At 45.2% G+C, this 26,498-nt stretch overlaps 1 protein-coding gene across 3 annotated transcripts in view; it reads left to right on the top strand.

The window, feature by feature from the left end:
• Window positions 1–26,498, top strand: part of BTAF1 (B-TFIID TATA-box binding protein associated factor 1) — a 321,948-nt gene that overhangs the window by 9,603 nt on the left and 285,847 nt on the right. For all 3 annotated transcript variants that reach the window (XM_078786829.1, XM_078786828.1, XM_078786827.1), the window contains exons 2-5: window positions 3,912–4,035; window positions 4,132–4,246; window positions 10,932–11,075; window positions 14,657–14,823. In XM_078786829.1, coding sequence (XP_078642955.1) covers window positions 3,912–4,035; window positions 4,132–4,246; window positions 10,932–11,075; window positions 14,657–14,823 — 550 coding nt within the window. The remainder of the gene's footprint in view (window positions 1–3,911; window positions 4,036–4,131; window positions 4,247–10,931; window positions 11,076–14,656; window positions 14,824–26,498) is intronic.

Raw genomic sequence — 26,498 nt, 5'->3', positions numbered from 1 at the left:
TGCGGGGAAAAATGGCCTCTAAAGGTGGTTTTTTTTTTTGGTTTTTTTTCAGACCACTACCTTTTTGATGAACCCACTCCGCGCACATTGTACATTGAATGGAGTTCACTCCGACACCCTTCCTGCACACAGCACACGGCCACTTCCCAGTTCTTTCCACCTCACCACATGCTTTACCACTTGCTGTCACCTTCGTTTTTCCGATATTCACCTTCAGACCTTTTGTCTCCATACATTCCTTCCACTTGTTCATCTTCTCCTTCAGTCCGTCCATACTCTCTCCAATCAACACCAGATCATCTGCATACAACAACTCCCACGGTAAACCCACCTTTACGTTCCGAGCCAGCACCTCCATCACAGCTACAAATAGTAGTGGACTTGGTACCGACCCCTTATGCACTCTCACCTTCACCTCGAACTCGCCACTGTTCCCGTCCTTCGTCCTTACAGCTGTGCGCTCTCTCATACATTGCCATCACTGCTCTGATCAACCATTCCTCCACTCCTAACTTCCTCAATGCCCATGTCACTACTTCACGTGGAACCCTATCGAATGCTTTCGCCAGATCAACAAACCCAAGAAACAACTTCTTCCTCTTCTCCATGTACTTCTCCTGCAACTGCCTCACAATAAAAAGCACGTCTGTCGTTCCTCTTCCTGGCATAAATCCAAACAGAATTTGGTCTATCTTCAGTTTTTCTTTACCTCTTCTCCAATACCCTTTCCAATACCTTCATTCCATGCTCTCATAACTTTATCGCTCTATACGAGCCACGGTGCAGAGGGTCACCTTACCCCTTGTATTGAGGGACGAGGGTACTCGGCTCCCAATCCACTGGAATGCGGCCTGCTTTCACCACCAGATTACAGATCTGTCATTCTCTTCACACCCCAACTTCCCACCCCAATTTCTGATCCACCTTCTCCTTTCAGCATGTCTCCTGGGTAGCAAAATAGTGAGACCCAAAAGCTTGAGTGACAGAACTTGGAAAGGATTGTTCACAAAGAAAATGGGAGGGTTGTCCAGTCTGTCTTTTCGGAGAGACATAGTAAGAGTGTGAGGTTTGTTGGGAATGAAAGACATGTTCCACTTGTTTGACCAGTCTGTGATTTTGTCCAGGTCTGCAGAGGGTGATGAGGCTGCAGACTGCCGACCTGAGGGATGATGTGTGGAGTCATCAATAAAGAGATCGATAGGATTTTCCAGAGAGTCGGAGAGATCATTGATGAAGACCAGAAAAAGCACAGGGCCCAGAATACTGCCTTGGGGAACTCCAGCCTGACAGGAAGGGGAGATGAGAGAAACCCATGTTCACCATCGGTGCAACTCCACCGGTAGAATTTTTAAATGATAATTATGACGTCATAGGTCACGTGGTATGCGTGCCCATCTTGGAAAAACCAAATAACTTTGCACCTCTATCTCCGAAAGTGCTGCATAGAAAAAATTGAGACATGGCTCATTTTAAAAGAACTCTCCATGGGGAATAAAATAGTGTTACGTTTGTAGGGTGTAGTGATACCATAGACCAGGTAGAGTGCATACATTAGCATGCTCCGTATGTCGCGATGAAGAAGAAGAACCACCATGTAATAAGTAGGGAATTTGTATTAGCCCGGATGTCGTGTAAGGTGTAACTTCATCCCCATTACGAGGAGTGGGGTATCTTAATTAGCTCAGGGATTATGGATAATTTATCCCTTGTATGGCATTACCTCTGTAATTTATTTCCTATGTCCCTTTTGGCACCACACCATTGACACTAGCCAATCATACGCATTTAAACACCCTAATTAAAAACCTACCGGAAGCCAGGACATTGAGTGCTGCCGCTGATGACATTGACTTTGGAAGCGCATGGGACGGACGGGCGGGCCGAGGGCCACGCCCAGGACAGTGATTGGTCTGGGTTTTGATTTGCACAAGGCCGGGGTAAGATGGGATTTGCCGATAGGAGCAGGGAAGGACTGGTAGGGAGCGACTCGCTGATTGGCGAAGCACCCCAGATGACGTCAGAGCCTGGGTGATAAAAGAACGCGCCAGCGGACATTTCTCTCTCTTCTTGGCTTTTCGCTCTAGCGGACATTTTGTTCTCTTCTCCTTGGCTCCTTGCTCTGACCGGATTCCCTCTTGCGCTTTTTCACGCCTGGACTTCGTACGAGCAGTGGCATTTTTTCTCGCGGGCTCAAGGGAGCGATCGTGAACGGCCATGTTTGGAGATCTTTGCTGGTGGTCTTGAGCAGGAAGAGCCGTGGCTTTCCAAGCAAGAGCGACGGGTGGACGAGCACTGTTGGCTCGCTGCAGTGCGACACACAGTGAGGCCTGGGTTCCCTCCAACGAACTTGCGGTTCCCGCCAAGGCCCTGAGACGATTTTGACGACCCCTGACGAGACACCCCGGCCAAGTTAAGTTAAGTGCACACAGACGCCTATTTAATTTCAGTTATTTCTCCCTTTTGTCTGTCTTTGGATCTGTTTGTAGGGACGTCCCGATTTAGGAATTTAGTTCATCGCGCATTTTCTTTGTACCGGCATTTATTTAAATAAACCTGTTATTTTTGAACATTTTAAATCCGTTTTCGTTTGAGTTATTTTTTTTTCAGGTATGGAGACGTCGAGTAGAAGCCGTTCAGGTAAGGCTGTGGTTTCCTCTCTCCTTCTTGCTCCCCCACGCATATTATCCGCCATTTGATTGAACGCCTCGGAGTAACAGCTCGTTTGGTCATCCGTGCTACCCTACGGTGTTCACCACACAAGGTAGTCATGCGACAATATGTTAATGATAATGTCATAGGTGCCTCTATTATCTCTGATTGCTCTTTCTAGTTTTTAATGTTCCAGGCACAGACTATATAGCCCTCATCGAGGCCAGGCCTTAAATAAAAGAGAAGAAAAGTGTGTGTGTGTGTGTGTGTGTGTGTGTGTGTGTGTGTGTGTGTGTGTGTGTGTGTGTGTGTGTGTGTGTGTGTGTGTGTGTGTGTGTGTGTGTGTGTGTGTGTCAGTGTGTCAGTCAGAGAGAGAGAGAGAAAAAGAGCAATTGAAGCTAGCCCGGTAGCTGTAGTTTGAGTGTGACAGAAAGTAAGACCAGTAATCCTGACACGGAGAGTGCAAGATGGTTCCGGGCACCGATTTAACGCTCCCAAGTCAGAACGGTAGTACTGCACTGGGAGGTTGCGGTCTTCAACCTACTACCTAAATGAATGAATGATCGTTTTTTTTTTAAGGCTATTTTCCCCGCTAGAGCAGGGGTTAGCCTTGCTGGCCCCATGACAATCATGGTTCCCTGTTTTGAGGCAATGTTTTTATGGCCAGATGCCCTTCCTGACACCAACCCTTGGTCACCTCTTACGATGCGCAGGGATACGGTGTACCTATTCTAAACCGGGGTACACACCGGGATCATTCATCCCAGCAAGCTGGTACTCAATTTGCCGACCTCGGAAGGATGACAGGCTGAGTCAACCCCCCTGGCGTTAATTCAGCGATCGACCGGGATTCGAACCCAGGATCCGAAAATCCCAAGCCGGCACCCGACTGCTAAGCCAACACCAGGCACCAGGCTACCTAAATCTACTACCTAAATTGTATCCAAGACCCCTTACTGCTTCAATTTGCATAAATTCAGCTTTTCCTTCTTTGTTTTCATCTTGCAAGCTTTTTTGCGTTTCCTTCCCACATTGTCTCCAATTGTCTTGTGTACTGATGTGATTGCAGTGTTCATGTTTATGGCTGGGTCTCGGGCTGGTTCCCGGGTCTCAGGCTGGTCCCCGGGTCCCAGGTTGGGTCTAGGGCTGGGTCTCAGGCCTCAGGCTGGTTCCCGGGTCTCAAGCTGGTTCCCGGGTCCCAGGTTGGGTCCTGGGTGTGAAGTGGTTGTCCAGGTTTAGAGTGGCTTGCTCTCTGTGTACAGGCTGGAGAGGCTTTTCGTTCTGCTGGACACAGGTACCACACCCGTGACAAGGAAAGCCGCGGCGCAGCAATTGGGGGAAGTGCAGCGACTGCATCCACATGAATTGCACAATTTGCTCGCCAAGGTGAACTTTTGTTGCGATGACCATCATGTAACCGCATATATTTACCAATGGCTGTCCCTGAAGATTTCACATGGTGGAACTTGTTTGTTGTAACAGGTGCTGACATATTTACGTAGCCAGAGCTGGGATACACGCATAGCAGCGGGACAGGCGATCGAGGCGATTGTGAAAAATGTCTGCCAATGGAAACCTCCACCCAAATATAAATCAGGTTTCTGTTGTGATTTGAAGAGAGAATCATTCTACATTTGCCATTGCTTGCTTTTTGTTCCAAGTTTTGATGCATGTAATTTTTTTTGTGTTCAAAATATTGCACAATATGGATGTTCATGCACATTTAAGTCATATATATGTACCTTTTTAACAGCTGAGGTTGACTAAGTCGTCGGAGGCATGTTTTTGGGTTGTCCATCGGCTGTCTGTCCTGTCCGTGATATGTTCTCCTCACTGCGATAACTTAAGACGAGCTGAAGGGATGCAAGTCAAACTTGATACATGTATAATTATGTTAAGATGAACAGATGATATTATGGGGAAAAGAGGTCCAAGGTCAGATGTACCATTGGGTAAAAATTCTGTTACTGCATTAATTTGTGAATCAGTGATTGGATTTTGACCAAACTTTGTGCAAGTATAGATATTATGATGCAAATGTGGTGCCAGGAGTGCGCTATTGCTCCTACCACCTTATGTACAGACTACACCACTCCCAAGTATGGGGTGAGAGACCCTAAATAAGTACCGGTAGTTTTAAGTCAGTTCCCCAAAGGTAAGTGTTCAGTTAACTGAACAAACAGAGATTTCAAACAAATGGAATTTATTACAAGGTTTGGTTGGAGAGCACAATACAATACTTGATTGACATTCGAGAATAAAAAGTCTAAAAACCCAAAAGGGGAATAGCAGCCAAGTAATAAGGATTTATCAAAGAAGAGCAGCTGACAGCACTGTGCAAATATCCTTTTCACCGGAGATCAGGGGTTACCCAGATCACGGTGGAGACACTCCCCTGTACCTCTGCCCTCGTTTGCCGGTTACCTGCACACACCCATTGGACAGCCAGGAATTCACCGGAGAATACCTAAACTCGGAAATACGCTTCTTGAGCAGACGCAACCAAACGTACCACCTTAGCTGGCACAACCAGGAAGTGCCATCACAAAGGACCCGAGCAATCGTCATCAAACGCCATGCCTGCACAGGTAGCTTATATGTAGATATAAAGGGGTGGGACCAATGTAATTATCTCTGACGGGGACCAATGATTGGTCCCACAGGCCACACAAAGATGAACCGATTGGATTGTTTTTCATGTTGAAGGCTCCAGTCACGGACTATATAGTCCTCATCGAGGCTGGGCCTTAAATAAAATACCTGCATTGATAAATGTGAGGAAAGATAAATTAAAGAGAGAGAATGTAAAGGTGGGGTTCGAAAATGAGTAAGAAAAGTGTACGATATTTGTTTGTAAGAAAGAGCGATTACAGCTAGGCCTGTAGCTCCAGTTTGAGTGAGAGAGAAAGTAAGACCAGCAATCCTGACACACGGTTCCGGGCACCACTTTAACGCTCCTGAGTCCGAACGGTAGTTTTGTAAAAATGTATAGTTCCTAAGTCCGAACAAACAGTATTTTTACAACTACTATACCATCAATAGTAGTTTTGGCATCGAGGTCAGAGGTAATGTCAGGTAAAAATGTGATACGTCAGAACAGCTGAAGGGATTTAAATGAATCCTGGTACAAATATGTATACACCTCCCTCAATGCATCCATCCATGCTGAAAGATTATTTGGTGGTTAAAGGTCAAGGGTTAAAGGTCACCTTAAAACTGTTAATGTGATACCATTGGCTATGGGATTTCAACAAAACCAAGTACATATACCATATGATACAGATGTAGAGATTAGATATTGAGGTCAAATGGTGTTGAGGTTTTCGGTACAAGTTGGAGTAAACAAACATTGAATGTCGACGTTGCGACGTCAAATAATGTCGAGCTGTATAAAAACTGGGCCTAATGCAGAAGACTGCGGTGTTCTAAGTAATGGTCCCCAAGTCATCGATTATGAAACCATCCAAATATCACACAACTTTACAGGTTACTTTACAGCACGTGAAGGATTTACGTGAAGGATTCCTTTAAGTTGTTGAAATGCCCTGAAATATAAATAGGATGAACGAGAACGGCACTCGGTCTTGGCCCTATCTCCCAATGGTGAAGAATCACTTAAAAATTATTCTTGCTGGATCCGGATCCGGATCTTCACCAAAATCGAATCGATTAGTCCTTGTCACACACACCCAACCGGTCCAACAACTTTCGTCCAACTCCGTCCATAACTTTTTGAGATATCCTGCTATGTATCGTTTTTGTCCCTATCTCCGAATGGTGAAGAATCATTTAAAATTCTAACCGGATTAATCCGGATCTTCACCAAAATCTAATCATTTCGTCCTTGTCACATACACTACCTCTCTGCCAAATTTCATCCGAATCCGTCCACAAGTTTTTTTTAGATATATTGTTCACAAACAACCAGACAGACAGGGGTGAAAACTTAACCTCCATCCACCTTTGGTGGCGGAGGTAATACCCCCAACCTCACCTCAACCACACAAAGCTAACCACGCATGGGTCACTTCGCCCCCACCCTCTTTACATCTCAACACCAGACTAAGTAGGTGCTAATTAACCATTAGCACCTCGTTAATAACCGGCTGCTCTGTTCACTCGTACAAGTATTTGGAGCTCCCTTCCGCACATGTAATACTTCAGGAGACTTTCGCCCATGTCAATTGAGGCCCCATCCCATGGCACTGCCCGAAGACAGGAGCAAGAATCAAGGGTGGGGGGGGGGGGGGGATGAGGGGAGGTAAGGAGGACCAACTTACCTGCACAAAGTGCTTTAACCTCAGTTGTGCTGGTAAAAATGGAAATTATAATAGCCTCAGCCACCACCACCACCAGGTAGCACCCTCCACTCCTCCCCACAACCCCATGTGAGGCCACTGCCACATAGCCTATGTTACCCAATACACAAATTTGTATTTGTTTCCCGAGTTTGGAGTTTGTAACTTAAAAGATGTGGCCTTGCATCGAATTTCCATCCTGTCCATCCCATTCCTCCTTATCCCATTTTTGTCCAATTCTCCCTCTATTTTGTCCTTCACCTCTGCTGTTGGTGTCCTCCCCCACCCCAAACACACTTGTGTCCCTCTCTACTGATTATTTTGTCCTGAAGCTTCCAGTGCTCTTTCGTAAGCCTTGAATTTGTATGCATAAAAGTCAAACTATCATTGGTGCGCTTGATAGCCCGAAAGGCCTCTTTCTGTGTTTAAGTTCCTTGGAAGGGAAGTCATCGATTATATACTGTATCTGCCCGTGCGTTTGTATGTCTCCCGTTTACGGCAGTCACTTCCCATTTACATTTGAAAACCTCAATATTCACTTTTGAAATGACGGGAGAATATGCATGAGTAATGTTGATGCCACATTTTATTTCGCAAACAGGATTTTTGCCCTCTTTTTTTTGGACAATTTGAACTTCCGCCGCCCGATTGTTTCACCACCATTTTGCAGTGGGCGGTGCAAGTAGATCAGAGCTTTGACTATGGTGAAACGAAGAGTACAACACAATTAACCTTTTTGCAGTTCATGAAATAATTTAAATTGATAGATCAACTTAAGCGTTTGTCCGTTGCTGGCGTCGGGTGCTTTTCCTTACAACAACAACAACAACAACAACAACAGTCATTTCAAGGCCATTTTCCCAGCAAGCGTGGGGGTTAGCCTTGCAGCCCCATGACAATCTTCCCCAATTTGCCCTATTTTCTGCATCTCCCCTTGTTAACCCCCTTGCTTGCATTTCTTCTTCCACCACCTTTTTCCAAGTATTTCTCAGTCTTCCCAGTCCTCTACTTCCTTCTACATTCATTTCCATCACTCTTCTCAACCAGTCACTTTCATCCTTCCTCAACACATGACCAAACCATCTCAACCTGTTTCTCTTCACAGCATCAATCACAGGCTCTATTCCCATCATCTTTCGCAATTAATCATTTGTCTTCCTCTCTCTCAATGATACTCCGCACATCCACCGAACCATTCGCATTTCAACCCTTTCCAGCCTTAGTTGCTGGTCTACGTTCATTACCCATGTCTCGCTCCCATAAATCATAACGCAGCATACACCTTTCCCTTCAGCTTCAACGACACTCCCCTCCTCGTCAGCACATCACTCAGTTCCCAAAAGTTCTTCCATGCACATCTCACTCCAGCAACCGTTGCCGAGTCTGATCCACCTTCTCCATTCAGCATGTCTCCGAGGTAGCAAAATGTTTTCACACCTTCCAGCTTCACGCCGTCTCCAAGGTCCACTCAACATTTCCTCCATCTGCAGCTCCCTCTGTGCACAACTTACATTTGAATGTAGCTGCCACACTGGTTAATGACCCTCTCAGACCACTACATTTTTGATGAACCCACTCAGCGCACATTGCACACTGAATGGAGTTCACTCCGACACCCTTCCTACACACAGCACAGGGCCACTTCCCAATTCTTTCCACCTCACCACATGCTTTACCACTTGCCATCACCTTCGTTTCTTCCGATATTCACCTTCAGACCTTTTGTCTCCATACATTCCTTCCACTTGTTCATCTTCTCCTTCAGTCCATCCATACTTTCCCCAATCAACACCAGATCATCTGCATACAACAACTCCCACGGTAAACCCTCCTTTACGTTCCGAGGCAGCAACTCCATCAGTTCCCAATCCACTGGAATGCGGCCTTCTTTCACCACCAGATTACAGATCTGTCATTCACTTCACACTCAAACTTCCCGCTGCCTTCAACACATCTCCCACAACTCCCGTTGGCCCTCCCGCTTTTCTACCCTTCATTGCTTTTATCGCTTCCTCAACTTCCTTCTCAGTTATCTTCTCTGCCGGTCCTAAAACTGGGTTACTCTCTATGTTGCCATCCCATTCATTCTCTGTATTCAACAGCATTTCCATATATCTCTTCCATCTTCCTTTAATTCCATCTGGGTCCACAACGATTTGTCCCACTTCATCCTTCAAGCAATTCACCCCCATCACATCACACCTCTCTTTCGCTGTCTGCTTTGCAATTCTGAATACCGCTCTCTGACCCTCTTGCGAATCTAAATGTTCTCCGAACATTTTCCTACATGCCTCCTGCACCTTTGCTACCTCTTTTTTGCAGCCTCCTTGGCTGCCTTGTAACTTTCATGCTCTGCCTTTTCTTCCCCCGTACCCTTCGCCTTCTGCCACTCCTTGAACTTCTTCCTATTCTCGTCAATCCCCTTTCCAACTTCGTCATCCCACCACCATGTTTCCGAGTGCCTCGGTGGTCCTTTTGTCCATCCACATACCTCACCAACAGCTCCCAACAGACTATCTTTCATTGACATCCAACCACTTTCGAGCTCAACCACATCATCCTCTACCCTACTCAGCCTCTCTTTTAATGCCTCGCTCACTGTCACCTCTTTCAACCTCCACACCTTCATTCGCGGTTGGTACTTCACCCGCCGAGCTCTCCTCGCACCTTTCACCCTTATGTCGCAGACAACCAAGTGGTGCTGTGAAACAGCCTCCTCCCCGGGATAACCTTTGTGTCCCTGAGGTGCCCCCTATCTCGCCTACCCACCATCAGGTAGTCAACGGTTGTCGTCGACCCACCTGACGTGTATGTAACAAGCTTTTTATCCAATTGCTGGTATTGAGTGTTACAAATCAACAAACCAGCTCCATCAGCAAACTCCAAAATCCTTTCACCTTCTCCATTCCTCACACCATATGCGTAACACCCATGAACTCTCTCAAAACCATGTATACTCCTTCCCACATGTCCATTTAGGTCTCCTCCTACAACAACAACTTCCTCATCTTTAACATTTTCCATCAGCTTCTCTATTGCACACCAGAACTTGTCCTTCTCTTCATTGCTCCGACCGACCTGCGGAGCATCTCCCGAGATGACGTTCACTAAGAGCTTTCCAATCATCATTTTCACCATCATCAACCTTTCACTCACTCTAGTCACACTCACCACAGTCTACGAACTCATCAGAAAACAGGACACCAACATCATGCACTCCTTCTGGGCACCCTTGCCACACAAACTTGTATTTCTGTCCCTGCCTACCCTTCACCATTCTCACACCACTTCCCTTCCATCTCATCTCCTGCACACAACATATGTCCACTCTTCTTCTGACCAATACTTCCACCACTTCTCCTGATCTCCCTGTCATTGTCCCTACATTCCATGCCCCAAACCTCAGAAAGCGATCTCCACGTGGGGCATTAGACGTTTCGTCATAAATGGAGTGACTTCCACCCTTGCTACGATCGGTTTCCCCACCTTTATTTTTGACGAGAGGGGGTGAGGACCCTCACGGGGTACTTCAGGCTGTACCCTGCCCATATGTAACTGTAATTGTCATGGTTCTCATTTTGAGGCAATGTTTTATGGCCTGATGCCCTTCCTGACGCCAACCATTTGAGTCGCCTCTTATGACACACAGGGATACGGTGTACATATTCTAAACCGGGGTACACACCGGGATTTTCCTTCCAAGTGAGATATAAAATCTGAATCCTTAGATTGAGAACGTAAGCTGCCCTAATGTCAATTCGTTGCCTTCTTCCTCCTGTCACTTTGCTCTTCCATGAGCCTCACCTGGCCTGTTTCTTCTATGAGCCGTATGTGAGAAAGTGAGTGCAGGAGAGGTGATGTAAGGAAGAAGATGGAGTAAATGATCTCGTCAAACACATTTGGGCAGGTGTTTATTTTATATTTTAGTTTCTCACTGCAGTGTGTACATCCTGTGTTCATGTTTGTACGTGCCGTTGTGTGCAGAGAGCCGCTCGGTGACGCCTGCTTCAGAGAGGGACTATGAGGATCGCTTGACATTCGACAGGTTTGACATCTTTCAGTTGTTACAACGTGGAGCTTTTCTTGTGGGCTCAACAGGCTCGGAGTTTGACGTTGGTGATGACAAAGGTGAGTGCGTATGTACCTCCATGCAGTTAATGGAAAGATAATGTGTGCTTCTGAATATATACCAAACTCGATCTTGGTTCATGCTGTCAACTCAAATTTGTTTAATTAAGAGCATTACCACCCGAGAGCAACTGGACTGCCGAGGTTATTGTGGAAGAAGTGAAGCTTGCAATTGATGGATCATGAGTGAATATGAAGTGTCTGTTAAAGTCTTCCTTGGAATGCTTAAAGTCTTGAATGGAAGAATCGCATCACCTTGTGTGACGAGTCATGGTTTACTTTTGAATGTGGAGGAAAACGATGGGTTCGTTGAAGCCTGGAAGCACCGGCCAATGAAATTTACAAATACTCTGATTTTGACTGTCAATCCAATGGTCGAAGGTGAAAATGATGACGGGGGACGACACAGCAAGTTAGAGTGACAAAATGGATGGTTGGTGGATGAAAGTGAAAGTTGATGGAAGAGGGGAAGACTTAAAAATGAAAATAAAAAACGGGAGGAAAAGGGGAAAGGGGGGCAAGTGGGTCGGGGCGACAGGGTGAACAAGCTGAAAAAAGGCGGAATCTCAATCACAAAAATGGAAGGGAGAGCTCGGGAAGAAGCAGAAATGAATCTAAAACAAGAAAGAGCAATCAGAGATTGCAAACCCTCGCCAAGATGTATTTTCAGTGGTTTTAAAGTCTTTTGTGTTAAAACAAATATGGTGGCCGAACCACTTGACCGATGACGTCATCATTGACATAATTCCAGTTTTCTTGATACCTCACTTCCTGTGTCCTCACTTCCTGTGTACCTCACTTCCTGTGTTGTGGGATATTTACTGTATAAAAGCGGGTCAGGTGACAGCATGCAGGCTGCCTATGATCTGCTCCATGCTACGTTCCCTATTAAGGACTTCAAGCCCTGCTTAGGCCTCTTCTTGTGCACCTGGCCACCATTGTGTTGATTGAAGCCTGCCCAAAGGCCGACTTGTCTTTTCTGTTCTGCTCTGCCACAACAATCATTATTATTTTTTCTCCACCAATTTATGCCTACATGACTCAAGAAATTTCATCTTGATCGGATGAAGTTTTGTACTTGTCGAATTATGACGTCATAATGGAGGCACCTATGACATAATCATTAACATATTTTATTCCCCATGGAGAGTTCTTTACAATGAGCCATGTCTCAATTTTATTCTATTCAGCACTTTCGGAGATATAGAGATGCAAAGTTTTTCGGTTTTTCCAAGATTGCGGCCAAACCACGTGACCTATAACGTCATACTTATCATTTAAAAAATTTATACAGGTGGAGAAAATTTCCTGTCAATCGGACCAACGGTTGCAGAGAAAATCATTTGTTCTGTGCGGACAGACAAACAAACAGACAGACAGACAGAGACAGACAGACGGACTCAAATGCAATACCCTCTCCTCAGGCGAGTGAAACAAACAAACAAAACAAAATCAAAGCGATGGTTAGAGGATAGAAAAGATCATTGGGGTGGATTGGGGAAGACCTGAGATGGTGGTGAACAGCTGTGTTGAAGGCCTGGAGGAAAGAATGACATTGAACAGGTCGACGAAGTTTGTTCCACAGGTGAGAGAAAGGATGGACTAATGAGCATAGAGGAGCAGCGAGCTTGGATTTTGGGAGTTTCACTCGAGGCTGGTTACTGGCAGACAGTGTGTATGTTGCCGAAACCTGAGGGGGACAGGCCATGGAAAGGGCAGTGTGTGCAAGACCACAAAAGAGGTGCTAGAAGACAGAAAAACCATAGAACTGTCTGCAATATGAAAGTAATAGGCCTTAACACTGAGCTTCATGGGAGATCCATTTATTTTGAAGGCCTTTGTTTCCATGGCGTCAACCTGCGCAAGGTAAGAGATGGGGTGACGACCCAAAGTGTACACATGTAGAAAGACAGTTTGGGGAGAGTCAGGATGCAGACTGTATTACAATTCCGATACATGTCACGAGAGAGACGGCCCTGATCTCATGTCTGACATTGAGGGCCTCCATCTATTGTTTGGTGAGTAGTAGCAGCATGTCCAAGGTGGAGTGACCTGGTCTGAAACGAAATTGGTGATCCGAGATGAGGTTGTTGGAGAAAAGGAAGGTTTTCATATCGACTGCCATGACGCATTCTATGACCTTGCTGATGATTGGCCTATAGTTAAGGGGTTCAGTGTTTGCATCTTTTTGATGTAGTGCAGTGATGTTTGGTGGATTTGAAAGTAGTAAAAGTAAAGCCTTCCAGGTAAAAGCAAAGTCACGAAATCCATCATTGCAGTTGAGATCGTATCTCTCCATTTCTCCAACGGCCTTATTCAGATCTCAGACCATCAGTTTGGATTCCGACACTGTCATTCAACTGTGGACATGCTGCTTATGCTATCCCAACAATGTATGTAGGCACTAATCTCACACGAGATCAGGGCCTGTCTCTCGGGACAGGTATTGCACATTCAATACAGTCTGGTAGCCTGGCTTGCTCTCAACCTCTTTCTACGTCAGAAGGCGACCTCCTCACATGGTTAACTGAATTCCTCTACTCTCGGAGGAAATGCGTGGCTCTCAACATGATACTCATAATGATGCTCGTGATTTCGGTGTGGGGGAGGTGGGTGGGGTGAAAGGAGAGTAGGACGGGTTTTACCCAAACTGGGTAGCAGATGAAAATTCCGTTTTCAGGAATGTTGTTTTTGAATGAAAAAACCAACATGTTGGGTGTGGGAAGTGTTGGATTGGTGGGTGTGCATGAGCCCTTTAATGCTTCAATATAGACCTGTTTAAGCACTGTACATGTGAAATAGTCATAACATGAAGCATTTTATATTGTATGCACAGTGCATACAATATAAAAACTAATTTTTTTAATCAACCAATCGCTAAGGAGGTTACCGTATTTTTGTCAGACCAAACACATGCCATGGTTAAGGGAAATCAAAAATTTTTTTTTTCTAGTTTTTTTGTAGGTGCCAAAAACACCCCTACTTACACCCAATAAGGAAAACTTTTATTTAATAACACACACACACACACACACACACACACACACACACACACACACACACACCTCTCTTATCGTATAGATGAACAGATTCAACTCATTTCATCCGGATGGAGTTTGGCCAACATTCCTGTGTTCATTTACGTCATTGCATCATCACCGCAATTACCATAACGTAAGTTGGTCCCACAGTCGTTTATTTCACGCGGGAGGGTGTTTACTGCCCATGGCAATAGTATACCAGGCAATCGCCCTGAATGACTTGGAGGGAGACGAAATAAAACTGCACACGGTGTTTCATCGTCACAAACATTTTATGAAACAAAAAAAATTTAACGAATAATTATGGACCCCTATTAGGTCTGGGCCCCGGGGTGGTCACCTCACCTCCCCCTCTACCCCCTATCGGCATCTCTGCGTACACCACCCTTGTCACTATTTGACTGTAGTGAATGCACTATTTGACCTCAATATTTCTCTTATGCCGTTCACTTTCCATTAAGATTGCTAGGCAGCTGCTCCTTCATGATGTTGGTGCTTTTCGTACTGGCCAGAGCTACATTGTGGACATTTTATATACAGATGTGGACCCAAGAGAGCGTGTTGCCCGCCAACGGAGGGCGCTACAGAAGAAATTGGGTTTGGACGTTGGTGGTGCTTTAGGAATGACAACGGAAGACCTGTTTGATGATGAAGACCTGGCCACCACCTGTTCACCATCACAAGGATCTGGAAGGCTTGGCACATTGGTGAGCAACAGTGAGCAACAGAGCAACAGGCTTTGACATTGAGCTGATTACGTTTGGTGACATATTGTAGTTTCAATACCGCACGTGTCGCTACAATGTACCTTGGACACTATTTTGAACATCGGTAGAAAATTACACGTCGGGGTGATACTACCCCCTTAAGCAACCATTTACATTTCAAATATTTACAAAAGCTCGAAGTCCGTGCTCCAAACTCCTGGGGCAGGAAGAAAAACAACACGCAAACCTGCCTTCATCAAAAAAACAAAACCTACAATCATCATGAATAATGATTTATGTTGGCACTAATGATTGACTTTGTTTATTAGTCTCTAACTGGAGGGAACTATAGCTTTGCTATCTGTCTGTCTGTCCTTCCTTCTGTTCTGCTTGTGGTTTTCTGCACTTTTTCCTCTTGCTCTTTAATATACTCAACTGAAACTTGGTCGGGGACATGTGTTGCAAAGCAATTCTTCTTCTTGTTAATTATGACAAACTAGTAAAAAGCCCGTCAAAAATGACGGGTTGGAACAGTTTATTTAATGGAGCAGCATCGTGAGCGTGCCAAAGTCTGAAGCCTCGGCCTTGTGTCGGGGGTGCTTATATCTTTATTTATCAGACGTACTACGGGCGTAAATTAACAGTTTTTACTCTGCGAGTGTTTTTTTTTTTTGTTTGTTTTTTTTTTGAATACAGAATCGAGGCTCGTGAAAGAGCTAACATTTATTTCATGAACAAATCAAACAGACAAACAAAATATATAAAAAGAGGGAGCGGAAGACAAGATGGGGAGAGAAGGGGAAGCACACAAACGCAACATTTGAGAGCAGGGAGATGTGTGGGAGGGAGAGGGCTTGGGGGAGGAAGCGTGGGAAGGTGTGGGGGGGGGGGGGGGTGGGAGAAGTATAAAACACAAGGACACCAAGGACTTCCAGGACACAAGTTGGTATTTCAAAAAAGTGGATTTGAGGTGAAATTAGCGGGGGTAGAAAAGATCAAGGTTTTGGATGGGGGAAGATAAGAGATGGTGGTGAACAGCTGTTTTAAAGACCTGGAGGGTGGAGTGGGATTGAAGAGAGTGAGGGAGTTTGTTCCAGAGGTGGGAGAAAAGAGGAATGAAGGAGTGAAGGTGAGCAGAGAGTCTTGATTTTGGCAGTTTAACCATAAGAGGGTTGCAGGCAGATCTTGTGCGACCTGTTGGAATATTTGGGGGACAGAGCCCAGAGAGAGCTGGGGGGGCAAGGCCAGAGAGGAGTCGGTAGAAGACGGAAAGACCACCAACCTGCCTGCGGTGAGTGAGTGAAAGGCCCTTGGAGTTAGCTTCATCGCGGGAGATTCCAATGATTCTGAATTCTGAATTTACCTTTTGTAGTCCATTGTATAATTTAAATAAACATAAATGTTAATTTCGCATGTGGAAAAAGTAAGTACACCCTTGGCTCTAATAGGTGGTATTGCCCCCTTTGGCAGAAACAACCTCAAGTAGGCGTTTCTTATAACTGTCTACCAGTCTCGATCGACTGGGAGAAATTTTTGCCCACTCCTCCATGCAGAATTCTTTCAGCTGTGTGATGTTTTGAGGGGTTTCTTGCATGCACAACAACAACAACAACATGCATTTTAAGGCCATGTTCCCTGCTAGAGCGGGGGTTAGCCTTGCGGTCCCCATGACAATCTTCTCCATTTTGCCCTATTTTCTGCATCTCTCCTTGTTAACCCCCTTGCCCGCATTTCTTCTTCCACCATCTTTAGCCAAGTCTTTCTCGGTCTTCCCCGTCCTCTACTTCCTTCTACATTAACTTCCATCACTCTTCTCAACCAGTCACTTTCATACTTCCTCAATACATGACCAAACCATCTCAACCTGTTCCTCTTCACAGCTTCAATCACAGGCAATATTCCCATCATCTTTCGCAATTCATCATTTGTCTTCCTCTCTCTCAACGATAGTCCGCGCATCCATCGAACCATTCGCATTTCCACCCTTTCCAGCCTTCGTTGCTGCTCTACGTTCATTACCCATGTCTCGCTCCCATAAATCATAACACTTCTCACACATGCAGCATACACCTTTCCCTTCAGCTTCAGCGACACTCTCCTCCTCATCAGCACGCCACTCAGTTCCCGAAACTTCTTCCATGCACATCTCACTCGAACAACCGTTGCCGAGTCTGATCCACCTTCTCCATTCAGCATGTCTCCGAGTCTTATTGTCTTATTTGTCTTATTTTACCTTACATGTCTTCTTTTACCACAAAAATATTTAAAATAATAGTATATAAAAATACATTTATACCGCAAAATCCCGCGATATAGCGAAAAATCCACGATATAATTTTACATATACTAGCGAGAAAAACCCGCGATGTACCGAAGCCGCGAAAAGTGAACCGCGATATAGCGAGGGATGACTGTCTATATATATATATATATATATATATATATATATATATATATATATATATATATATATATACAGTGGGGAGAACAAGTATTTGATACACTGCCGATTTTGCAGGTTTTCCCACTTACAAAGCACGTAAAGGTCTGTAATTTTTATCATAGGTACACTTCAACTGTGGAAGACGGAATCTAAAACAAAAATCCTGAAAATCACATTGTATGATTTTTAAGTAATTAATTTGCATTTTATTGCATGAAATAAGTATTTGATCACCTACCAACCAGTAAGAATTCCGGCTCTCACAGACCTGTTAGTTTTTTCTTTAAGAAGCCCTCCCATTCTCCACTCATTACCTGTATTAACTGCACCTGTTTGAACTCGTTATCTGCATAAAAGACGTCTCCAGACCGTCTCCGACCACAAAGACCGCAAAGACCGACCGCAAAGCCGTCTCCAGACCTGTCCACACTCAATCAGACTCCAACCTCTCCACAATGGGCAAGACCAGAGAGCTGTCTAAGGACATCAGGGACAAATTTGTAGACTTGCACAAGGCTGGGATGGGCTACAGGACAATAGGCAAGCAGCTTGGTGAGAAGGCAACAACTGTTGGCGCAATTATTAGAAAATGGAAGAAGTTCAAGATGACAGTCAATCTCCCTCGGTCTGGGGCTCCATGCAAGATCTCACCTCGTGGAGCCTCAATGATCATGAGAAAGGTGAGGGATCAGCCCAGAACTACACGGCAGGACCTGGTCAATGACCTGAAGAGAGCTGGGACCACAGTATCAAAGAAAACCATAAGTAACACACTACGCCGTCATGGATTAAAATCCTGCAGCGCACGCAAGGTCCCTCTGCTCAAGCCAGCGCATGTCCAGGCCCGTCTGAAGTTTGCCAATGACCATCTGGATGATCCAGAGGAGGAATGGGAGAAGGTCATGTGGTCTGATGAGACCAAAATAGAGCTTTTTGGTTTAAACTCCACTCGCCGTGTTTGGAGGAAGAAGAAGGATGAGTACAACCCCAAGAACACCATCCCAACCGTGAAGCATGGAGGTGGAAACATCATTCTTTGGGGATGCTTTTCTGCAAAGGGGACAGGACGACTGCACCGTATTGAGGGGAGGATGGATGGGGCCATGTATCGCGAGATCTTGGCCAACAATCTCCTTCCCTCAATAAGAGCATTGAAGATGGGGCGTGGCTGGGTCTTCCAGCATGACAACGACCCGAAACACACAGCCAGGGCAACTAAGGAGTGGCTCCGTACGAAGCATCTCAAGGTCCTGGAGTGGCCTAGCCAGTCTCCAGACCTGAACCCAATAGAAAATCTTTGGAGGGAGCTGAAAGTCTGTGTTGCGCAGCGACAGCCCCGAAACCTGAAGGATCTGGTGAAGATCTGTATGGAGGAGTGGGCCAAAATCCCTGCTGCAGTGTGTGCAAACCTGGTTAAGAACTACAGGAAACGTCTGATCTCTGTAATTGCAAACAAAGGTTTCTGTACCAAATATTAAGTTCTGTTTTTCTGATGTATCAAATACTTATTTCATGCAATAAAATGCAAATTAATTACTTAAAAATCATACAATGTGATTTTCAGGATTTTTGTTTTAGATTCCGTCTTCCACAGTTGAAGTGTACCTATGATAAAAATTACAGACCTTGTCGTGCTTTGTAAGTGGGAAAACCTGCAAAATCGGCAGTGTATCAAATACTTGTTCTCCCCACTGTATATATATATATATATATATATATATATATATATATATAAACAAGCACACAGCCATGCAATCTCCATTGACAAACTTTAGCAGTAGAATGGGCTGTACTGAAGAGGTCAGTGACTTTCAACGTGGCACCGTCATGGGATATATATATATTGTTACGGACGCGGTTAAAGATGTTATTTTGACCGAGCGGTGGTATGACCGCGACCGAACAGTTATGCCCCGACTCTAACACCCGATTTACCCCAAACTTTGGCTGGATCGCGCCACCGCTATTCAATCGGGAAAACTCTAAAGCGACCGAATACAAAGAGGAAAAAGGAATGACGAGAAGACGTACAGAAGAGTAATTGGATTTATTATTTACACATATAATCAAGAAGAAAGCAGTCACGTTTATTTACAGACGAGATTAGATACACAGTGCAACGCTAGCTTACCTACAGTCTTAACTAACCCAGGGACAAGACAAAAGACAGACTACGAGCACACTTACACGGGGAATGATGATAGGACTGGCGGGAGATGGATGGCTGGCGGGATAGGGAGGTCCAACTAGTTCTGCAGCTGATCGACTCGTGGGCAGCCGCCGCTCCTTCGCGGCCCTGCTCCAAACTGCCGTCCAGGCCTCACGCTGCTGTGGCTGCAGTTTCGGTGGCTCCAGCTGCAGCAAATGCAGTTTCAGTGGCTCGAGCTGCAGCAAGTGCAGTTTCGGTGGCTCGAGCTGCAGTGAGTGCAGTTTCGGTGGCTCGAGCTGCAGTTCAACCCTGGACTTCTTCTCGCCTCGCTGTAATGGTTCCTCTCCCGTCTGCTGCTTGGGAAACGCCCTGCCTGCGGGTTATATAGGCCCCGCCCCTCAACCTTCGCGAACCTCCTCGATCTTTCTCTCCACACCCTCTCCAAGTCCAACCCCTTGGTCCTGGTTGGTTGAGTGGGGCTGACTCACTCCTCCCCTCTATGACGAGGTGGAGACACGCCTTTATTCTCCGACCCACCTCGTGGTCAATGGCGGCAATTGGAGGGGAGGTTCTTGGCAATGGCAATTGACGAAAAGGGGGAATGGAAGTTTTGGGAGTGGGAATGGAAGTTTTGGGAGTGGGAATGAAGTTTTGGGAGTGGGAATGAAGGGAATCTATCTCTTTCACTGGTGCAATGGAGTATTTCAATTAATGGGAGACACAGCCTTACCCTAAAACACAGAATAAGATATAACTATCGAACAGGGGTATTCTATGATTAGCTGTGGTGTGGATGCTTTATGGACTAATTATGGGACGCCCTTTGACCTTTACACAGCTCCGGAGGCAGGAGGGGCCAGACTAACAATAACAATAATAATAATAAAGCACACAATAAAAAAAACACAATCCTCATATCCGCAACAATATATATAATATTTTTTTTTGTATACAAGATCTTGGCTCGTGTCAGAGCTAACATTGATCACAAAAAGACAAACTAACACATAAAACCTATGATAAAGGGAGCGGGAGACAAGATGGCGAGTAGGGATTAATTGAGAGAGCTCGGACACCCCCACCAAAAAATTTCAGATTTTTACGATTTTCTCGATTTTCTCATAAATTTCCAATCCACATTTTCCTAGATAGGAATTGAGAGGGCCGGGACACACCCAAAAATTTCTGATTTTTACGATTTCCCAAATTTCCCCTTTTTCCCGATTTTTACGATTTTTATATAAATTTCTAAAAATTTTCTAAAAATATAATTTCAGAATTATAACAATTAATAAAAAAATTTGTTTTTGTTGGGATATATAAAAATGGATGAACAACAAGACAGAATATTTCGTTATATATTTAACGCAATTAAATGTTTGGTTGAGAAAATTCTAATATGTATACATAATTATGGAAATGGGGATTAAACGACAGACTGAATGATTAAACGATAAATATTTTCAAACATATATAAAATGGATGATATTTTACCCGTTTGGGAAAGTAAGATACAATTTAATAATCATAAGAACCTCCCAAATTCATTAAGATGTCTAATAGTTGGTTCAAACGGATGTGGGAAAACCTGTTTGCTTTTAAAGATGCTCCTTACTCCAGATTTTTTTAAGATTATGAAAATTTAATAATTTTCACAAAATCAAGTTTTCAGCCCAAGTATCAACTACTATCACAAGGTTTTAATGCAGGTCTTCAAAAATAAGATATAATCTGTTTATTTAAACTTCAACACGAACTAAATGAGCACAACATTGAAGATGTAATACAACTATTTTGTGATACTCCACAAAAATGTAAAAATAAATCAAAACCCACATCACCGACAACCATAACTTGTATTCTCAGCGATAATACGAATGCTATACCTTTACCCCGAGATTTAGATGAATCAAAAAAGAACCTCGTTATCTTTGACAATTGTGCTTATGAGAGAAACCAAACGGTTATGGACAGCTACTATACAAGGGGGCGACATTCTTCCTGTAATTGCATTTATCTCAGTCAATCATACTTTCAACTCCCTCGTCGCTCAATAAGAAATAATGCTAATACTTTTTTTTAATTCAAACGAAATTCAATAGATATAAATCATTTTTGGAGTGATAATTGTTCTACATTATGTCGTAAAAAGGAATTTGAGGGGTATATGAAACATGCGGTTGGAAAATATAACTATATTGTTGTTAAAGAAGATGATATATTAACCAATATATATTTTTTATAATTAAAATGAATGCTGAAGAACGAGCAAGAAAATTTAAGGAATATAATCAATTACTTTCAAAAGTTGTTAATCAGCAGGAAGAGATGAAGGAGAAACGGAGACAGAAACTATCGGGTGAAGAAATATTTGAAAGAAAACAAGAACTTTTTTAAACCTCTTTTAAAATCTTCCGAACAAAAAGTGCTTTTGTTTCAAGTTCCTGCGATAGAATATACCCCCAATAAACTTCAAATGTTGCGTGATTTCAGTCAAATGACAAAACAAGAACTTGAAAATATAGAAGCAACAAAATCTGATGATGAAGAATCATTCCGACACCTTAAGGAGATAAATCAACCTCCTGGTTATGTTGTGAAAGCTCCTCAAAACAATGAATATTCAACGGGTTCAAAAACCAAAGCGGGTCTCATTCCAACAGAAGAACCAGCACAGTTTTACCTTGTTAAAGAAAACAAGTATTTTAACGTATTTAAAGTTAAAGAAAAACGTATTTATATTTAATGATAATTTGGCATTCTTAAATTCTGACCTACAACCGATTAAATTAACTCCTAGATTAATGTTTCGTCTCACAAAAGATGGGTATAATAGTTCAAAATATTTTGATGAACCACTTGATATGGAAAATGTTGAAGATAAGGTATATATTGATGTACTAAACTCACTTGATTATAAAGTTTCTGTTGCTGGTAAAAGTAAAAAGAATGAGAAGGAAAAAGATATTATTAATGCTTTAAGTAAGCTTGGTTCGGGTGTTAGTTTTCTTCCAAATGACTCATCACAATAAGTTAATAGACTATTACTGTTGTTGGGTAGTAAGGAGGTGGGAAACAACAATTGTTTCAATGAAATATCAGCCATTCTCGATCAGTTGATGAGTAGGAAAATAATTAATAAATGTGAATACATAGATCTTGTCGTGCGGCCGCCTTTGATAAAAATCAGGCGGTCACGGAAGCCGATCGCGAAGGCCTTAGCCCCTGAGGCGAAAACTCAATGGCGGACTCCAAAAACAAAAGTTACACCAAAGTGTGCGGGATGGAGGGGGGCGGCGCAAAAGCCGTGCAGTCTTACCTGTTCTTGGGGCGTCTCCAATGCTGCTGCAAATTAAATAAATCACACGGAAAACTGCGTTCAACTATATACAGCAAAATAATACAAGGATTTATTACCGGTTCCGAGAACAAAGAAATGTGATGCTCTAAACCCCCTATATGGAGTACTCCCACTCGACAGAGTTATTAAACAAACCACAGGGCAGACGACGAAATGAACAAAGAGGGTGTGTGTGGTGCGTTCTTAGCTTTGCTCGCTCGGGAGCGTGGCGTGGAGATAGTGCAGGCCTCGGACAGCTAGGCCCTGACACGTGGGCGGGAAGGGGGTCTCCCCGACGCGACTTGCTTGCCGGGCCTGGATCTCTCGCACCGCGACTCTCGAACGCTCGCCCCATCCGAAGGACCACGGTTCCTGGGGCTGTCGTCTCTGCTCAGCGATGGAGATAGTGGGTGGTTGGCGATGGTATGCACGAGGCCACGAACGCGGCCACCAACGGGGCGAACCTTGGCACAACAGCCACCCACGCAAGCACGCGATCCGATCGCAGGGAAGATGGGAGGGAACGAAGGCAGGAAGGAACGAGAGGGAAATGTCCAGCGCACTCGATCACGACTGATTTCTCTCAGCTCTCCGAAAATGGCGTCTACTCTGCCTCGTGTCCAACTCCGAACTCTTCTTCTTCTCCTTTGTGTCGTCACTTCCCTCACGTCCCCCGTCCTGCCCTCTCGTGACGTCCATTGGTCCGCCCTCCCCCATGATGTCAAAAGATCCGCCGCCCCTTCTCATCGTGTCTCGGCAGGGCGTGTCTCAGCCTGCCCGTTTTGGTGGGTGTTGTTTCATTGATGTGAAAGGGAAGGGAATTAATTAATGTGGGTGCGCTAGGGGCATGAATTCCTACTGTCTAGGTGCGGTGCCAAAAGGGACATTGGATTGACCACAAAGGTGGGAAAACACACAAAGTTACCCTTATCACCCTGACTAATTAGCACTTCCTGTCCCCGTACAGGAAATACATATGCAATTATCCCGGCATACGCCTACACATACTAACTTAAAGGTACATCGTGGGTTCTAGCTATCGCGACATCCCGGAGCATTCGACCTACACAGAACTATCTGGCTCTAGATATTCCTCTACCCCTCCCGACATAACAATATTTTATCTCATGTTAAATAAAATGAGAGGCACCGTACTTGATTTCAATTTTAGAAAGAGTAATTCTACAGAATAATTCCAATACCCGCTACAACTTTATCCCACAAAATAATATGAAGCAGTGTTTATTGTCTATGGAAACCTATAATACTGTTGTGGTTTTGTGGTTTTATAATAAAGGTTAATTTCCCCTCATAGTTAGTTACACTACAACATGTAGCCTCGTTTAAGCTCAGTTATTTCTTAGTAAATGTAAGCGTAGACCTTTCCTGTGTTAGTTTTGTGTTGAGGGGGATAATGAAAATTAGGTGTCCTTATGGCGCTTTGGGTTGGTATTGGCGCCAAAATACCACGCGGCAGGCCTGAACAAGTCGACCGAGGCCGAAGGAAGGCGGAGGAGGAGCCATCGGTAAGCACGAGCCACCAATCAGGGCTCGAGGGGAGTGACTTACCACTGCGGCAAAAGGCGGGGTTTGGAACATTCGAGTCGGGCTAGAGCGGGGCCATATAACCCTGTGCCCAGAGCCCCCCACCTCAGTTATGAGATGAGCGCAGGGCAAGTCAGATCAGAGTTCGGAGCAGAATACGTTAGTTCAGGGTTTTGAGATCCCAGAGGAGACGCGCTGAGTTGAGTTCAGAAGGAGATACGCATAACCCCGTCGTACATGAACTTGCCCTGCTCCCCGCGCTCTGCACAGTATTAATCGCGCTGTAAAAGACAACCCGTGCCGGGCCACAGACGCGCGTTTTTTATTCTGCCTGCCTTTGCCGATATACGCGCCGCGAGGATTTTCCCACCTGCCTGCCTTCGCCGGGACACGTGCTGTGACTGCCAGAGGGCCACACCGGGTGAGCTGTCCCTGGAGCGACCGAAGCAGACGCGTTTGGCGCGCGAACATTCTCCTTCCATTTCCCAGTGTGTGTGATCGGGCCCGTGTCTGGGGAAATAAGTTAAGACTGCTTAAGTTCTGCCCTGTGTCCCTTCTTCTACCAAAGCATTGTAAATAGTGTAAATAAATCTGTTCTTCCTTCTGATTCGACCGTCTTGTGTTTTCCATCATTGACCTCGCATGGTACGAATTGGATCGCTCTAATTAGGTTCTATAGAAAGGTAATAGCACGAGTCACGTGGTACGCATTCCGCTCGGGTGTACTCAATTACGCGTGGCTCGTGCGAGACTCGATCCCCGCTGCCGCTGCGGCATGGGTACTCAAGGTATGCGTGAAATTGTCCCGAAACCCTTTTACACGTGTCCCGGAAGTGGCGACTCAGTCTCGCAGTTTTGAAGACCCAGGGGGAAAAAGGCGCTTATTCTCCCCTTTGTAAGGGAACGGGCTTCGAAAAACCATAACAATTTGGTGTCAGGAGTGGGGTATTTGGACCTGGAGTGCGCTTCACGCACTCGAAATTACGAGCGAACGAAATTTAGTTTGTAAAATCCAAATTGTATTCGTACCATGGCTGGCCAAGGCGGTCGAATACCGGTGGGGGTAGAAGAAGAGGTAGAACCAATGACCCAAGACCAGGAGAGAGAGTTGGTAGTGGAGGAAGCCGAAGAGGGGGCGGTAGCTGGCAGAGAAAATGGCGGCGCCTCGCCCGTGGCGGCAAGAGCCGAGCCCGCGGTGCCAGCGGGTTTGGACCTGTACTTACTCGTAACCCAACTTCGAGCATCCATGGAAATGCTGGGTGGCTGAATGAAAGAAATGGGGGACAAATCCACCCAGGAATTGAAAGAAATGGGGGACAAATCCACCCGGGAATTGGAAAAAATGAGGGTGGCGTCGAAGAAAGAAGTAAAAGAAATGGGGGAAGACATTAGGCGTGTGTTGAGCGAGGAGGTCGCAGTGGTACGCGACGGGGTGAAGCAGTGTGAGGAACGCGTGTGGAGCGAGCTTGAGCGAGGTGCAGCCAAGTTGACCGGGGCTATGGACATCGCGGCGCGTTGTGTAGAAGAGCCGACGGTCGCCAAATTGGACAAATAAATTTCATGGGTGCCGGCGGTCGTCGAGGAAAAATAAATAATCGGGGCTGAAGAGACGGTAGACACAGAAAATAAGTCGCGGGAGAAAGATGGAATGTGCACAAAGTCTGCATTTGCACCGTGATGCCAGGCTTGCTAACTCAATGGAAAGTTTGCAGGTGCACCCGGTAAAGGAGGACCCCGAGGTGAGTGGAAAAAATGGCACGAATGTGTTTGGCGCGAGCGGATTTTTGGCGCGCTTGGGACAGTCGAGACCCGGGCGTTCGCAGAAGGTCCATTGTGCGGTGTACGAGAGAGTGTGTGACGAAGTACGAGAGAGAGTGTGCGCCGAAGCGTGTGAGAGAAAAGTGTGCGCCGGAGTGGGCCAGAGAAGAGTGTGTTATGGAGTGTGCCAGAGAAGAGTGGGTTACGGAGTGTGGCAGAGAAGAGTGGGTTACGGAGTGTGTAACGGGAGAGTGTGTTAGAGTGTGTGCAAGAGTGCACACCCAGGTGTGTTACGGAGTGTGTAACGAAAGAGTGTGCGATGGGGTGTGTGAAAGGTGCGAGTGCACCTGGGTGGCGTGCACCAGAGTACAAGTACGGAGTACGAGGGAGAATGCACACCAGAGTGTGTAAAAGAAAAGTGTGTACTGAAGTGTGTGAAA

Source organism: Myxine glutinosa, chromosome 11 (genome assembly GCF_964187855.1).
Source record: "Myxine glutinosa chromosome 11, kmMyxGlut1.1, whole genome shotgun sequence".
NCBI lineage: Eukaryota > Metazoa > Chordata > Myxini > Myxiniformes > Myxinidae > Myxine > Myxine glutinosa.
This window is presented reverse-complemented; position numbering and strand designations above follow the sequence as displayed.